The following is a 16,088-nucleotide window of genomic DNA, read 5'->3' as shown; positions in this document are numbered from 1 at the left end:
CAAACCGCAGTGAGCCATCATCTGACATTTGCCGGACACCAATGGCGTAGGACAAAGAACCTTTTAGCAGGTGAACAGAGCTGCAAACCAAGCTGTCTGGAATGCAATCCCTCTCCACAACCTCCCTGGACTCTGTAAAAGGTGGTGCAGCTTTCCCTAGCTCTTCTCACAGCTGAATCCTCACTCTGTAATAGTTACAGTGGCGTTTTTCAACCTTTTGGGAGTCCTCTCCCCTCAACCTGAAGAACAGCTTTTACAAGAAGAAAATTAACCTGTAAAAAGCAGCCCTGCTGCAAATCAGGTCAGCCAATTTGTAAATCCATGTACCATAACAGAGAACAGCTTCTGCTGTTTTCTTTCAAAGGTGGATCTGAAAAGTCCAGATTAAAGACAAAAACATTATTAAATTAGGTTTTGGTAATTTTTTTTGTCCCTGGAGGAGCTGGGGGGGGAAATCGTTACAAATAAAGGACCTTTGATTGGTGGGTAATATGGAACAGTCGGTGGTAGTACACCACAGTATTTACAGAACATTGCAGCAGCATTGCTTGGTGGCAAAGAGTGGAGCATCCTCATCTTACAGCTGGAAAGTCGCTGAAGTCTGTGACACACCACTGTAAATGTAAGTGTTATTAAAAATTACAAACTGCCCTGTAATGACTTTGATAACCTCCTGTGCAGCAGCTCCTGTAAAAGAAACAAAAGAAAGGAAAACAAGAAAAAACAGATAAAAGGTGGTTAGCACTTTACATTTAAAAGCCAGTAAAAGGATGTTATCTACAGCTTGCTACACTGGAATTATTTCAGCAGCACCTGACACAACTCCTGGGGGGGGGAAATGCCTTTCAGTACTTCCCATATAGAAGAGGCTCAGACAATTCACTTCAGAAGTCAGCTTTACATATACTTTGCTGTATATACTTTCTCTCCATGTGCATACACAGAGTACAAATGTGTGAGTTGTGACCTCACTACATCAAATTAAGAGGTTCAATCAGAAAAACATGTACACTTGAAACTGTAAAATAAATTGTGACCTGTGTTCTCCTGTAGCATGAAATACTCTGCAATTTCTTCAGAAGTTATCTTTACATGTTTTCTAAAGCATTGCAAATACCAAGTTCACTTTATCAGAAGAATCCTACCTACATCCACTGAGTATTTAACATATAATTATCTTCAGCACCACATGAAATGAAATAAAGACGCTAAGATATATCAATTTTGAGCATGAATTTAAACATTTTGTTTTGATAATACCTGCAGGTAAGCAACCAAGTCTATTTACATTTAACAGACACTTAAATAAGTGTATTATGTTAAAGAAAAATGTGTACTCTGTTAAAGTAATAACTGCAGTAGTATTAACTCAAAGGCTTTTTCAAACATTTTATTTTTAAAGACAGTTTTAAGTTACTAGAATTTCTATACTAAGATTATTTGTTTGGTTTATTTTGGTGACTTTAAACCTTCACTGTTTCCACTTTTTCTGTATATCAAAGGAGGTCACATCCTGAGAACCCAGAGGGAGCATTTTGCTGTAAAATATTATCTTGACAACAGTCTGTGATTATAACAGTTACAAAGTAATTAAAACAGTGAAGATTTGGACTCAAGCATGTACTGCAACAGGCTGGTTTGTTTCTATGTACCTTAGAAATACCATGGCATTCTTACCTCCCACAAGGGCAGCAATAGCATGTGGCTCAGCAGCTCCATAGCGACAACTGGATAGCAAAGTAACAGTTAGTATTTTGGGGTCAGTTTTACCGACAAAGTGACACTTCAGATAGAATACTTACAACTCTTGAAAATAGTCATCTTTCACAGTATTTTGGGGTCAGTTTTACCGACAAAGTGACACTTCAGATAGAATACTTACAACTCTTGAAAATAGTCATCTTTCACCACTACAGACAGCCCATGTTCTTGCAAGAAAGCAGCAAGGCATGATTTCAGTTTTCCAGTATCATCTTCTACCTGATAGTTGCAGACACCTAGAAAATAAGTTAACTGGTTCACAACAATAAGTTAACTGGTTCAACACAATTGCAATGCCATATTCAAAGTTAATGGATTTAAATGGCAGCACAGTATTTTTCTGAAAAGTTTCTTAGCCAATTAATATATTAACATGAGACTAATAATAATTGGATATTCTGTTGATGTGACTCATGACAATGACAAATCACTGCACAGCTGAACCAATTCATAATCCATGCAACCCATTTCAGTAGTATCAATTCAGATACATCCTTTAAATTCCCAAAGACACAAAATTCTCACTTTAATTTTCACATTCTTAAAGTTACATTAATATATAAACAAACCCTCAGCTAATAATATAGTTTATAACTAGTATTACAGTAAGCATTTGATGTTTATATTTCTTTTGATGATGTTAAGTAACTCTGGTATTTACATACCTGGGTATCTGCCATACTGCTTATAAAATCTATCTACAGCTCGCAGCATCAAGTACAGAACTATTTCACTGTCTGGGTTATCCATATGGGAAACTGAAAACAGCAAGAGAATGGATTAGCTGGTACAGACAAAACGGAGGGGGAAAAAGAAAACTATTTTAATTACTTTAAATCAAGTATTTCCCATATGCTTAAACTGTGATAGCCACAGTAAAAAGAAGTTTTAATGAAAAAAAAACCCTGCAACTAAGAATCTCAGTATGTCAACTCTCAGATACATGATTTTGACTCCATAGCGTAGGACAAACCATACTGTATGTATCTGACATACTGTTCTTTGAAGATACGCATGTTTCAACTCTGACAGCTGCTATAAAATTAAATAGGATAATGCTTAGTCATAATTTGGGGATTTGAAATGCATGTTTCATACATTTAACTGCAATGACTATAACTACAAAGAAGGTCTTAACTCCCTTAACATACATATAGCTCAGTAGTCTTTCTGAACACTATTACTTAAATCACATTGTGTATTAACGACTTATTCAAGGAGCTTTCACTTTAAATTATAAATATTCTAAAAGGTATGTAAGCACAAAATGTATACACTCTGCATATGCATTTTGTCCAAAATATTCAGGGAACTTATATATGCTTAATTTAAACTTTGATTAAAAGTACTTCCAGCTTTATTAGTATTATTTATTAATTTATGAAGGTTAAAAAATAAAATGTAGCATTAAGTAACTAGTTTGCTAGTTCACATACTGAAAAGGTAAGCTGAGAGTGGGCAAGAGAATTATTCTCGTATCTTCAGTCAGGTGAAAGCACCTTTCCAGCTCTGTCAGAAATAACTGAGGTACAGAAAAGTTTGCAGAAAGCAATGTTTTACTCATATTCTATCAAAAATAAAGTCTTTCAAAATCAAATTGAATTCAACACTCTAGACTAAAAAACCCCATACTTCTAGTTGATGCCAAGTTCTGAAACGGCATGATGAAATAAAGTTTAACATACAATTCTTTCTGATTACAAAAGCATTTCAAGTTGAAAATTCAATTAAAAGTATGCACCAAAAAGGTGTACTTACTGATTTCATCCTTATTAAAAGTGTTTAAGCTGTATTCCTCAGCCAGAGATCTACATCGCACTACCCGGAGGAAAGCAGCATTAGTGCCTAAGCAGAGTGCAGAAAGGTGAATTTTACCCACTTGAAAGCATCACCAATTACTAGCTCTTTTTAACTCTGTATCTCTGATGTGCTAAACATGAAAGGCAAACTCATGATAATTCTATTTAACACTTTTCTGTTTCTTCCAGTAGCTTGCAGTAATAAAATCTGTTAAGCTACATTTAGGTCTATGATCACAAATACGTTAGTGAAATACATTGTGCTGATTTAGGTCTAGAATCTACACATATCTGCCACATTAATGTAACAGCTCACAAAGTGCGTAGCTCTTCTACAGCAATTCATTAGCCACAGCCAGCAACTTCACGTTTTCCCCTTCCATGCTGCAACTGAACACGGGTTCTTTTGATCTCCTGAAATACCTACTGCTGCCTCACATACTCTCAATGAATATTCTAACAGCGCAGCTTTGAGCAAGAAAACACTCTTCTCCAGTGTCATGGCTGTGAAACAATCTGAAGTGCAGCCACTGCCTTACCGCTCAAAAAAGATGAACAGCAAGGTTCTCAAACCCCCAGCAAATGATCTGTGAACACAGGGGCAACATGCTCTTCTCTATATGCTTATAGAGAAGTTTTCCAGTTGCAAGTAGACTTAGCCAGGCTGCACTTCAGACATGTACACACACGCAGAACAGACATAACCTAAAATGCCACCAACAGGACTACTCACTGCATCACTGTTTTACCTTTTCAGACTACCACTTTACAAGGCCCACACTCCAAAGTCAGTAACACAGAATGGGCAATAGTGATTGGGTACTAATCACAGAAAGCAGAGGATACCTGCTACCTGTTGTTTAGACCTGAAAAAGTATCATTAAAAGCTAACCTTTCCAGACTCACTACTGAAAGGTGCTGAACATTTGCTACTTCCATTCAAGATGATGGATGCAAGTGCTAAGAACTTATTTGAAAAATTCAGGTATTAAATTACTGATTAATAGCTACAGGATCATTCAAAATTTTCTAATTATTTTATCATTTGCATAAACACAGCAACAGAATTCAAGTATACTCACAGAGCAATTTTAATTCTCTCTCTGAAATGGATTCAGGTGCCTAAAAGAGAGCATATACTTAATTGCAGTACATACAATGACGAGAGAATTTATGTTTTCAAAGTTACTAATATGTTTATTGTGAAATAACTAATTCTTGTAAAAAAAGGACTTTTTACATTGTAAATAATCTATCACTGTATGCTTTTTACATGACCAAACCAAAAGTGGGAAAACAGACCACAAATACTAAATTTCATTACAACTTACTTAAGCCTTTTAAAGAGAATGATGTAATTTAGCCTTCTCATCTCTGTCTCCTGTGACTTATTTATCTACAGAATGTCAGGGAAAAAATATTTGTATCCTGTGTGAACAGCCACGCATTTGTAATTACCTTGCCTAGGGACTGTAGCAATTTAGCAGCATGGTTACCCACAGCCGCAATATCCTTCTTTGCTTTTTCACGGTATCTGTTAATAATAAAGAAGTCTTAATAACTCAACAGCACAATTGCACAGACAGTTAATTTAAGTCTTCTGCACAACACTGCTTCATTTTAGAGATTAAAATAAAGGAGGAAGCAGCTGCCAAAAAAATGTGGTAATACTGTAAAAAACACTTTTAGGCCCAACTATTTGCATCATGTCCAGGATGCACAGGAATCCTAAGTTCATGTTGAGGATACCTGCGTTCAAAGATGACCTTCCTAAAATATTGATCCACACTGATGCTGTTTAGAATTCGTAGTTAATGTTCTTCCACAAAGTCTCTGCCCTTCCTGATCTACCTGGCAGTCCCTTCAAAGGGCATTCATTAGTATTTAGAATTAAGTATTGAAGAGTGGGGTTGATTGAAGAATAGGGTGGATTGAAGAATGGGGTTTATTGAAGGTTCGTAAATAAGTAACCTCAAGAACCTTGGGCTTTGCTAGCAACTATAGAGAAAATGAAAATTACTAAGATAAACTTTGCCAGAACCATCTGGTGGTTACTGATATGACAATGATCCTAAAACAAAGTGAGGAAGAAATAACCACCGGGGGTCTGAAAGCCCACTGCCACATCTTTGTATGCATACAGGAGGCATTGTCTAAGAAGTATGATTTAATGTATGTGATCTAATGAGTATGTGTGTTTAAGGACAATATAATCACAGCCTGGTTGATGCCCAAGAGAGACACGCTTGGAGGAGCTATCCCCCGTGTCTCCTGGTGCCGCAATAAAGAATAACTGCTTGTCAACTTAAAACTTTGTTGGCAAGCTCCTGGAGTTTTCTCCGAATCAATCTGGCACCGCAGATGGGACCCTCTCTGCTTGGCTGCAGGACCCACCAAGGACAGGCCTCCCTAGGGCCCTTGGGAGTTTTTCCCAGAGGGACCCCTAGACTTATTCGGATCGCTGAGGGAGCAGACAAGGACCATCTCATAAAAGACATTCTTTTCTTTTATATAGTCTGTAAGATGGAGGGGGCATCTCGGTTTGGTAAATTGGTTTGGTAAGCGTACGTATGGTGTGGAAGCCTTTGTAAATTGAGATATGAAATCTCGTGGGTAAAGGCGTATACCCGGCTGCTAGCGTCCGTTTGGTATACACCCACAAGAAGCAGAGGGCGTCTTGTGGGTTGGGTCCTGCAAGACACAGTGGGTGTCTTGTAGAAAAGGTTTTGGTTTTTACCGGTATACAATCACAAGAAGCAGGAGGCATCTTGTGATTTGGGTCCTCAAGAACCTTGGGCTTTGTTAGCAACTACAGAGAAAACGAAAATTACTAAGATAAGCTTTGCCAGAACCACCTGGTGGTTACTGATATGACAATGATCCTAAAACAAAGTGATGAAGAAATAACCACCGGGGGTCCGAAAGCCCACTACCACATCCTTGTATGCATACAGGAGGCATTGTCTAAGAAGTACGATGTAATGTATATGATCTAATGAATAGGTATGTTTAAGGACAACATAATCACAGCCTGGTTGATGCCCAAGAGAGACACGCTTGGAGGAGCTATCACCCGTGTCTCCTGGCGCCGCAATAAAGAATAACTGCTTGTCAACTTAAAACTTTGTTGGCAAGTTCCTGGAGTTTTCTCTGAATCAGTATTGAGGAAAACAGAATTTCTGCAGCCAGATGAATATACACATTGAAGACAAAAAACAAAGGCTGTGTTTAAGCAACAGTTTGCTTTGGACAGCAGTAGCTGGGCTATGGTATCTACTACCTACAGCAAGGTCTTTACTAGATCTGTAAGTAAGGGAATTGGTCACTTACTACACAACCTTAGGAAACAAGGATACACTGAAGACTTTTGCCCTCATTCCAAACAGCAGACAATCTATACAGGGAGCATAATTCCAGGCTGTCATGCTTCCCACACCCCTCCTCACCCCAGGCCCACATACATTCTTATTTCAAATACAGCAATTCACGCATTTTGTGAGGTCTGAAGTCATCACCATTTATTATCACTAGTAACTATTAAAAAGAAAATGGTATACTTACACATTTTGCAATTCGATAAATTTACTGGAGTCTGCTATCATATCAGGAATACTGCCCCGGACAGGCAAGCTTCCTTGCCCCTCATTTGCCACAAATTCCTTTATAGCTCGAGCCAATATCCAGAAGGAAGGTGACTGCAAATGCGCAAGAGACAATCATGTACAGAGATGTTACTTATGATGCTTTGTCTGTATTTAAGTCCTATCGTTTACCCTTAGCTACTCATTACCTGCTCTGTGAGTTTTATGCAGCAATCATCATTAAAAATCTCTTCAATGCCTTTTGGAATCTACGAAGAATTACAAAAAAGAGAGGTTGTATGTACTTCACTTCTGATTTCTTGAATTATCTCAACACTCATTATATAGGTGAACCGACTCTAAATGACTTCAGTTTCATACCAAAATTTCCTCTGAATCTTACATAGTCACTGCTTTTAATATTTCAAACAGTAGCAGTGCCTGAGAAGAAGGCACATACTTCTGATCAAGATTACCACAAACAAAATCTCACCTTATTTCTACCTTTTACTGGGAAGATTTAAAAAAAAAAAACAGTAGCAGCATCAGCAAAAGGTAGTACCAGTGCCAGCTGCCATCCTACTTGTTAGAGACAGAGCAGCAAAAAGGCTGGAGAAGTAAAAAGAGGCTGTAAAAGTAAGAATGTTTTGACTCCTTAACTGCTGCAGTTCAGTCTGCCAAATAAATTGAAATAAACCATTAATATCCTGGGACACGGTTTGTAGTGGCTCAGGTGACAGCACTAAGCTTTACCTGCTGCTTTCTTGGGAGACTTAACATGACTGTCCAAGCAAGGATCAGCACAGTTCAAATAAAAATGGAATGTAAATTAAAAAGAACCACGTAACATGCTTTTATTCCATGTAGCTTTAGCAATTTACCATGGCTGAGAGATTACAAAAATCAGAGCACAATTCTAAACCATGAGTTACTACTTCAGGATTAATGAAAAACAATGAAGACTTCACTTTTAATGTTTCTAAGCTTGATCAGTTTAGGAAGGAATTCCGTAACATGTGTCTTCAAGAGGAAGGTACTGAGTTTGCTGAGTCAGACATCCCTTAAAGCCCTTCATTTCTACACAGAGTAAATACTATAGCAACCTGCTTCAACATAGCACAATTTCAACAAATGCTTTTCAAGTCTCTTTCCTAGCCATGTATTTAAATCAGACATCACCCACACCAGTGACTGGTAATTCTTCACAATTGTACCAAGCACTTCACAGGTCTTTTAAGAAGTAAGCTGTAAAAGTCTACAACAGGAACACACTACTAATGGACTCTGGTTATTGACTCGTTCTATACTTGAATTCAAGCCTTCAGGAAGGAAACGTAGCTTCCCTGCATGAGCAAGGAAACAGAAGAATTTCCATAAACTACAGTGCCACCTAGTCTAGGGCTGGTTTACATTATTTCAATTCTAAAAATTGCACTAATCCTGTTTTACCTAAATACAAATGTTGCAAATGGAATTCCTGCCCTACATGTGCATAGTATGCCCTGAAAAAACACAAAAGCAGTTATATTTTATCATATGTTTGTTACCTCTGTAGTATTTAATGCTGTGTTCACATTTTTTATAGCTTCTTCAAAGTTTTCCTCATTTTCTGGGGCCCCATTTTCATTCTTTAAGATACCTTATTGAAAAAAATATAATTAAAAATACACAATCCCCTGACTTACACCTTCTTTAGGTCTTACCAACAGAGCAGACTGGCTTTGAATGTATTTGTGGCATAACAGCCAATCAGCATAGAACTGAATTACCAATAAGATGTACTGATAAAACTACCTACATGTACATTCTGCATATGATTAATTTTTCTATGATGTTAAATAGAAGCTACTTACCATAAAAATACCAGTTTGCGTGAGAAAAAGCTTAATAATCACTAAATTAGCATAGATGGGGGTAAAGAGGTAATTCAAGTTTCTTTCCCATCCCTACTTGTGTTTTGTTGGGGTTTTTTGCTCAATTTTGGCAAACACATATGAAACCACACAGCAAGCCAGACCAAGAAGCGGACTCCACTAAAAACCTAATCTAACCAGAGGTAATTACTACAGCTCGGGTGAGTTCCCTAGTCCAACCTGGAGATGAATTACTTGGCAATTTGCACAAAGGCCAGCATTAAGAGAGCAAATACCAAAATTTCAGTTCATGTTTTTATTCTACAATCACTTAATGTATTTCTAGATCTTAAAAATGCCTCACTAATTTTAGCACCCCCAAAAGGAATTAGATTGAAGCATTTGCAAAAATTATGTCTGTTCACATACTGATTACAGTCTATTTCAATAGCTACACCATCCTTCTCTCCCTCTGAACTGGTCATTTTGAGATGCAACAATCAGCATGTCTTCTTGTCAACTGACCAATCATCTACCTGCAGCTGTTAACAATTACAGTGTCAAAAGCCATCTGCTTTCCTCTCTATCACATTTTCCATATTAACATCAACATTTTCCACAAGATTTGCTCTTAATGCCTTCCCACCCGAATGAAAACATACTCTTGATGTTAAAAAACAAGCAGTATGAAACACTGCCAAACTGCATTTACAAGCTAGTCTCGGATCTTAAGACCCACCTGTATAAAACAATAATTTAGTGGATGAGTCATTTTGCATATGCCATCAGAATTTTAATACTTAACCCTGACAGAATTTCTGATTATTTCCACATACTGCCTTACACATTTCTGCCAGTATGAGTAAGTGAATTCTAGGACATAAATTTACCTTGCCGAATCAGTTGTCTGAAGGCTTCTTTTTCTTTGTAACTCTTAGGAAACTGGTCATTTTTCTAAATTAAAAAAAAAAAAAAGAAAACCACACTAAACAGATTTTGTCTTTAAAATATCTACTTCTGGCCTCATGAGCATCCAGGCTGATGAACTCTAGGAGTCCGCCACTGTTCATATACATTCACTTGTATTTCAATTAGTAATGGTTTTTTAATGATTCCACCTTATTTTCTGTATTTGCCAAAACAACAACCTACTTTAGGAAAGACATATCTAAAGTAATAATAATAACAATAAAGATAAGACTGATGACTTATCCAATTTTGCAATATACCTCATTGAGCCATTTTGTTAGATACTTGGCTATAATCACAATCCATGGAGTGTGGCTATGGTCCTGTAATTGAACAGCAGAGAAATCTTTGTCAAGAGAAAAGATAAAAAAAAAAGAAACAAATTAAAAACCTATTTGAAATGTAAACTAATGTCCCTTCCACTACTCTAAAGACACAGGACATGTTCCAGATTCAATTCAGAAATAATGTTCTCATCAAATTACTATTCCTTTACTTCAAATAAGGGTGTCTGCGCCAAGCTCCCCAGTATTTTTCTTTGGAGTGGAACTTCTGCTATGCACAAATATCCACACTGCAAAGTTCAGCAGCAGTAGGTAATCATAAAAATTAAAAGGAAAAAAAACAACCAAACAAACAAAAAAGATAGGGGATTTAAGGGGAATCAATCTTAAAAAATCAAGTTGTTCAAGAACGTTCCTTACTTCCCAAGACCCCCATTTGCTTAAGATTTAAATGCAGACTGTAACATTTCAGGCACAGGCCAAAAACAGTACTTCACAAGTGATTCTACAGTTGCCTATGTTCAGGCACCAAAAAAAGTCATCTGCCAAGAGTCATTTTCACAGAATCCCTGTTCTGTCCTCAAAAACATAGTGCAAACCACATATCAACCTTTCTGTCCATATGATCCAAGTCGTAAGACTGAATGTGCTCCCTCAGCTCTGGAAACTGTTTGTCCAGTCTCAGATCTTCTAACTTATTGTCAGGATGAGATTCCACAACTGTGAAAAAAAAAATAAATTACACAACACTTCAGCTTTATGTCCAGCTTCAGAACAGAGCTATACATCAAATACAGTGCATTACCTGCTGATTCAACTACTTGATTCTCAATATGAGTGTTTTCTGTAAATTACATTTAATGTCAGGATAATCTCTAATTTTACTATTTGTTGCAGTCCGTAATTTCTATACATTTCTCAAAGAATGGTCCTGGTGATGAACTGCAAACTACATAAAACTTAACAAATACTAAATACATCACAAGACAAAAAAAAAAAAAAAAAACAAACAAGATAAAAAACAATCAAAGGGACATTTACACATTGACGCTTTAAACATTTTAGAAAAGTTTATCCCAGAAGACCTTCTAACCTGTATGTTCTTTAATAACGATTCTCATATAACCAACCAGCCCGTAAGTCCTGCAGACCAGCAGAGGAATGTTAGAATTCCAGAGAAGTTCAGCCAAGCGCAGCAACATACTGTAAAGAAAAACATTTTTTGATTTGGTTTTTTTTCAGGACAATAATTACCTATAAAATCAACTCTTACACAGGTTAGTTAAGAAAGGTCTCCCCAGAGAACTCTAACATTATGATTCTAAACACATATAAGGTAATTTTATATGTAAATTTACTAGGTTAGGAATATGTTTATCCATTAGCTTACTCAGATTTCACTCCACCCTCCCAAATGCTTCATATATCTAACTAAAGCCTTCAATGAATTGTGAAAGAAAGAGAAGAATTAGATCCGTGTGTTGCCCAAAGGTAAGTTTCAGCAGAGGCAGCTCTTATCAGAGGCTTCTGAATAGCACATAAGAAATTCATGCTAGTCACTAGGGAATCACCTCTTCAGAAAGTCAAGCTGGCTCTTATTGCTATAAGAGAGAGTACTTCTAACTCCTCTGTAAGTAGGTGGAAGGAGAAAATTTATAAAGTACGAACAACGGCCACTTCCTTACAGAGCAAGTTCTAACTATTCATTTATCTAGCAGCCTCTTGCCTGTGTGGAGGCAGCTGGACTACTGAAAGAGATACATGCTCTTCTCTCCCTGAGAGCTGTCATTTTCTATTTGCACCTTCTACCAGAAGGCAGCATGCAAAAGGCCTCTCAGCATGGTTAGCCAGTTAAAGAAAAAAACACAAAAAATAAAAGAACTTCTGAAATTAACAGAGACATATATATGGGACATATAATTACATTCTTGGGTAAACTGGAAAGGGTTATACAAACGATAAAATGCATTTGCAAAAATCTAAAGGTATCACAGACCCTATGATCTGTTAGGTTTTACATAAGAATACTACTTGTTATAGTAATTTCGAACCAGAAATATCTTTCACTTCAGAGGAGTACTTGACATAGGAAAATACACCTGGAGACAGCATCTAGTAGTCAGCATCTGAAGGGGATTTTAAACTATAAAAAAGCCCATGGGAAATGCCATCATTTACTGCAACATTCCTTCACAATGGCACAGTTCTGTTTTGCATCAGTTTTCCTGCAAGAATTTGCCTACAGTTAAAACCTGCTTTTACAACTGAAGGAAAACAAACATACCTTTCTGAGAGTTGTGTTGCAACCACCAAGTTAAAACAGTTGAAAAAGGAAGGGTTATTGTCTAAAAGTACTTCTGGACTCTAAAAAATAGAGAAAAAATATGCCAGGAAGAAAATAGAGAAAAAGTATGCCACTGTGAGAATTTCTGAATACATAGCAAGTCTGTTCAACAGTGAATATAAAAAGTTAAAGTTACAAAATGATGATGAAGTTACAAAATAATGTTTAAAATAAATATATTGACTTTTTGCAAATAAATTAAGATGTTCTTCCTCAAATGCTGTTTTATCATGAAGCTACTTAAACTGCAATGTTACAAAGACAATATACAGCTATTATTTCATACTTTTATCACGTTGTGTAACAATGATACATGCAACTAATTTAGGAAAACAAACCTCTTCGACATAGTTTCCAGAAACATCATTATTCAATTCTTGCAAGAGCTCAGTGGCACTCTGGCCACGATTCTGTTTCACAAGAATAAAAACAATGTTTAGCCTCTTCAAATGTTATTTATCCAGTACATCAGTAATACCTATGTTACATGCTAAAAAAAAAACAAAACAACTAAAAAAAAACCCCAACATTTGTTTCTTGTACCCTGCAGTTTCTGCGATTTTTTTCCCCACATTTATGTCTCTTAGCTTCACTCTTTAAACCACAATGCTCTTCCACCTTATCCTTACAAAGACTTTCTTAACCATACCCAGTTATTTTTTCCATTCGGTCTAGCCATAATTAAATTTATCTTTTCACTTATAAGCAACTAAAAAGTAAGCATGGGGAATTTTGTCAAAAAACAAGTAGATTTTAACCTACACATACATGTTTTTAAGCACTACTCATAATACTACATTTGATTATTTACTCAATACTTCCGTGCTTTCAATACACCTGAAGTGACGTTTATTATCTCCTTACCTTACCAATATGTTTTTTTTGTAGAAAGAAACTGAAAAGGAAAAAAAGAGTTATATGTGAATTTTTATTCTGCAGAACAACAACATTAAAGCTACATTTTGTAGCGCAGAACATGTCGACTCATACACAGCAAACCAAGCTGCTCCTTAAATCTTCTTTTCTGCTCCCCACCACTGTTATATTTTCCTAAGAAAATCTCCTTAAGAAAACTTTTTGGTACCCAAGCCACAAATCTGGCAAATAAGGCCTGCCAAACTCCTCTGAAAGCCAGAATCATACTGCAGACTTGTAAGTACTAATTTCATCATGTAATGGAATATCCTTCCATCTCATACAACCCCTGTAACCACAGATACTTTTGTAGGTATCTACCTGAGCCATAACAGAAAGTGATCTAGACTTAGTAAACAAATTATTTTTACAGGATGTCTAAAGAGCTTCTCATCCTTCCCCCTGCTGCACACACTCTCTCAAAGCTATGAAAGTCAATAAATGGCTTTCAGTCACAGTTTCACAATGGTAAACTAAAGAAGAGTAAGTTATCTTCATTACCAAAATAAAAGAGAATACATTTAGCCATGCTGAAACAAGCAAATCTTGCACTGTCACGTCTCAAGACTGCAGCAAGCATGTTTTTTAAAAATATTTTTGAGTGAAGCAAATAGACCTGTAAAGTATAAAACCAGCAACTAAAAATATATGTCGAATTCAGCAGCTAACAATACCAAAGCAACTGTGCAGGCTTTGTATGTCACCAACATCTAAAACCACATAAGACTTGGAGAAATATAGAGGCTTTTAAAATAATTTTATAGGATTAACAAGTATAGAGATGCAACTACTTATGAAAGCCTGTTACTTTTCTACTTGTAATAGAAATCAGTAACAAACTTACTTGTTTCCAACATCTTCTCCTGAGACCCGATTCCCATCGACAATTGTAAAAGAACCAATACCTTGGGGGGGGGGGGGGGGGGGGGGGGGGAAATAACTATCATTAATATTTAGGTATGATGAAGCTACTAGAGGCATTACAAAGAAGATACAGAAAAGCTATCTAGTTACCTGGTAGCACCAAGTTTTTGAGTATTTCAGTCCCTGTTGCTGTTGCATTTATCACACAAACATGTGCAGATTCTAATGCTTCTTGTCCATGGTCACCCCACAGCCTATATTGGGATGGAAACCAAAACACGATGATTTCATTTCTGATTGTAAAGCCAACATAAAGAAATAAAAGTCAACAGCCACCAATGGAGGCTAGCATACTACGTTCCATTCACTGATGACAGAAGCTAAACAAAGTAACTAGAATAAGCTTTCCTTAAGAAAACTCACTGTGACAAACCTGAAGCTTTCTAAAGAGCAGCCCAATATATCGGTCATTTCATTTTCCCACTGTTACATCCTGTGAACATTCACACCTTTTTTTAACATTTAACTTCTTCAAAACCAGCATGGATCAAAACATTCCTTACACAAATTGTGGCATGGAAACTGAATGCTTTCTTTTTCGTAAGTTTTACTGCAAACAATTTTCGGTTTTATATAATTTGTATTATGAGACACCGAACAGCACAAGCAGATGGAAATCAGTCTCGATGAGTTTGGCAACGTGTTGAAGACACCTATAACATAATATTCAGGCTGAAATCAGGACTTGACAGTACTCTGTCACAAACACCCCACTAATTTCATACGGACAGTAACTTTAGTCTCCTTCAGCTGCAGAAAAGAAAGTTACTGAATATGCAAAAAAGCATGACCACTACCAAGACTTTCAGATGTATACAAGCCTATGAGATTTACTCGGCACACCGGGCTCTCCACTGCAGCCCTTCTCCCATTTAACTTGTCTCCTTTCTGCCTTTCTCCCCTCTGACAGCACAGCCATTCACAGAGCCGCTCGGCGAACCCGAGAGAGCCCGGCCCGCCTGGGACACAGCCGCCGTCGCGGAGGCTCAGCGGGCGGCGCCCAGCGGCCCTGCCCGAGCAGCGGGGAGCGGCACCTCTCCTCTCAACCGGGCTCAGAAGAGGCCCGTGCTAGAACCAGCACCCAGAGCCGGCAGTAGCGGCCCGGCCTGCGGCGAGACACAGAGCCCCCCCACCACGGCAGCCCGCTGGCCGCCCCGCCGGCAGCCCCGCAAAGCCCGGGCAATCCCCAGCAGGTCGCGACCCATGGTACTACCTCAGCTGCCGGTCGTACCGCTGCTCCTTCATGCTGGCCTTGCCAGGCTCCGCCATTGCCGCACACTCTTCACCGTACGCACTGCTCATGCGCGAGAGTGACGACGCATGCGCGGAGGTGCCTGATCGCTGGCGTGCGGTGTCGCGGCGGGTCCGGGCGCTGTGGCTCCCGCGGTGTGGAGCTCGGTGCTCGCACGGATCTGGCGCCAGCACCGGTCGGGACGGGACGGGACGGGGAGGGAGCTGCCGCCATCCTGCAGCTGCGATGTGAGGCGGCGGCTTGGAAGGCGGCAGAAAGGCCCGGTGCTGAGCAGGCGGGCCCGGCGGCTGTGGGTGCGGGATGCCGTGCCCTTCAGGAGGGTGCTTCTGAAGCGTGTGCCGCTCCGAGAGTTCGTGTTCGGGTGGCGTTTCGCTTCACATCCCTGTACGCTTCACATCGCTGGTGC

At 38.3% G+C, this 16,088-nt stretch overlaps 1 protein-coding gene across 2 annotated transcripts; it reads right to left on the bottom strand.

Moving 5' to 3' along the window:
* Window positions 1-458: 458 nt before the first annotated feature.
* Window positions 459-15,764, bottom strand: NAE1 (NEDD8 activating enzyme E1 subunit 1). Of its 2 annotated transcripts, XM_062618242.1 has the most exons (20): window positions 15,644-15,764; window positions 14,521-14,624; window positions 14,351-14,411; window positions 13,456-13,486; window positions 12,930-13,001; window positions 12,532-12,611; window positions 11,341-11,450; window positions 10,858-10,967; window positions 10,224-10,286; window positions 9,885-9,948; window positions 8,689-8,780; window positions 7,351-7,410; window positions 7,122-7,255; window positions 5,019-5,094; window positions 4,643-4,682; window positions 3,520-3,606; window positions 2,427-2,519; window positions 1,883-1,997; window positions 1,678-1,727; window positions 459-687 (listed from the first exon to the last, which is right to left on the bottom strand). In XM_062618242.1, the coding sequence occupies exons 1-20, from the start codon at window positions 15,730-15,732 to the stop codon at window positions 578-580; spliced, it is 1,641 nt and encodes a 546-aa protein (XP_062474226.1). In that variant the 5' UTR covers window positions 15,733-15,764; the 3' UTR covers window positions 459-577. The 2 variants fall into 2 exon arrangements, with proteins under 2 accessions (XP_062474226.1, XP_062474227.1); XM_062618243.1 differs by lacking the exon at window positions 3,520-3,606 and having other exon boundaries at window positions 15,644-15,722.
* Between the last annotated feature and the right edge of the window lie 324 nt (window positions 15,765-16,088).

This window comes from Pezoporus occidentalis, unplaced genomic scaffold (assembly GCF_034315485.1).
Source record: "Pezoporus occidentalis ecotype Australia unplaced genomic scaffold, CSIRO_AGI_Poc_V1 ctg20, whole genome shotgun sequence".
Classification (NCBI taxonomy): domain Eukaryota; kingdom Metazoa; phylum Chordata; class Aves; order Psittaciformes; family Psittacidae; genus Pezoporus; species Pezoporus occidentalis.
The sequence above is the reverse complement of the archived record's forward strand: the minus strand, read 5'-3'. Positions and strand labels throughout refer to the sequence as shown.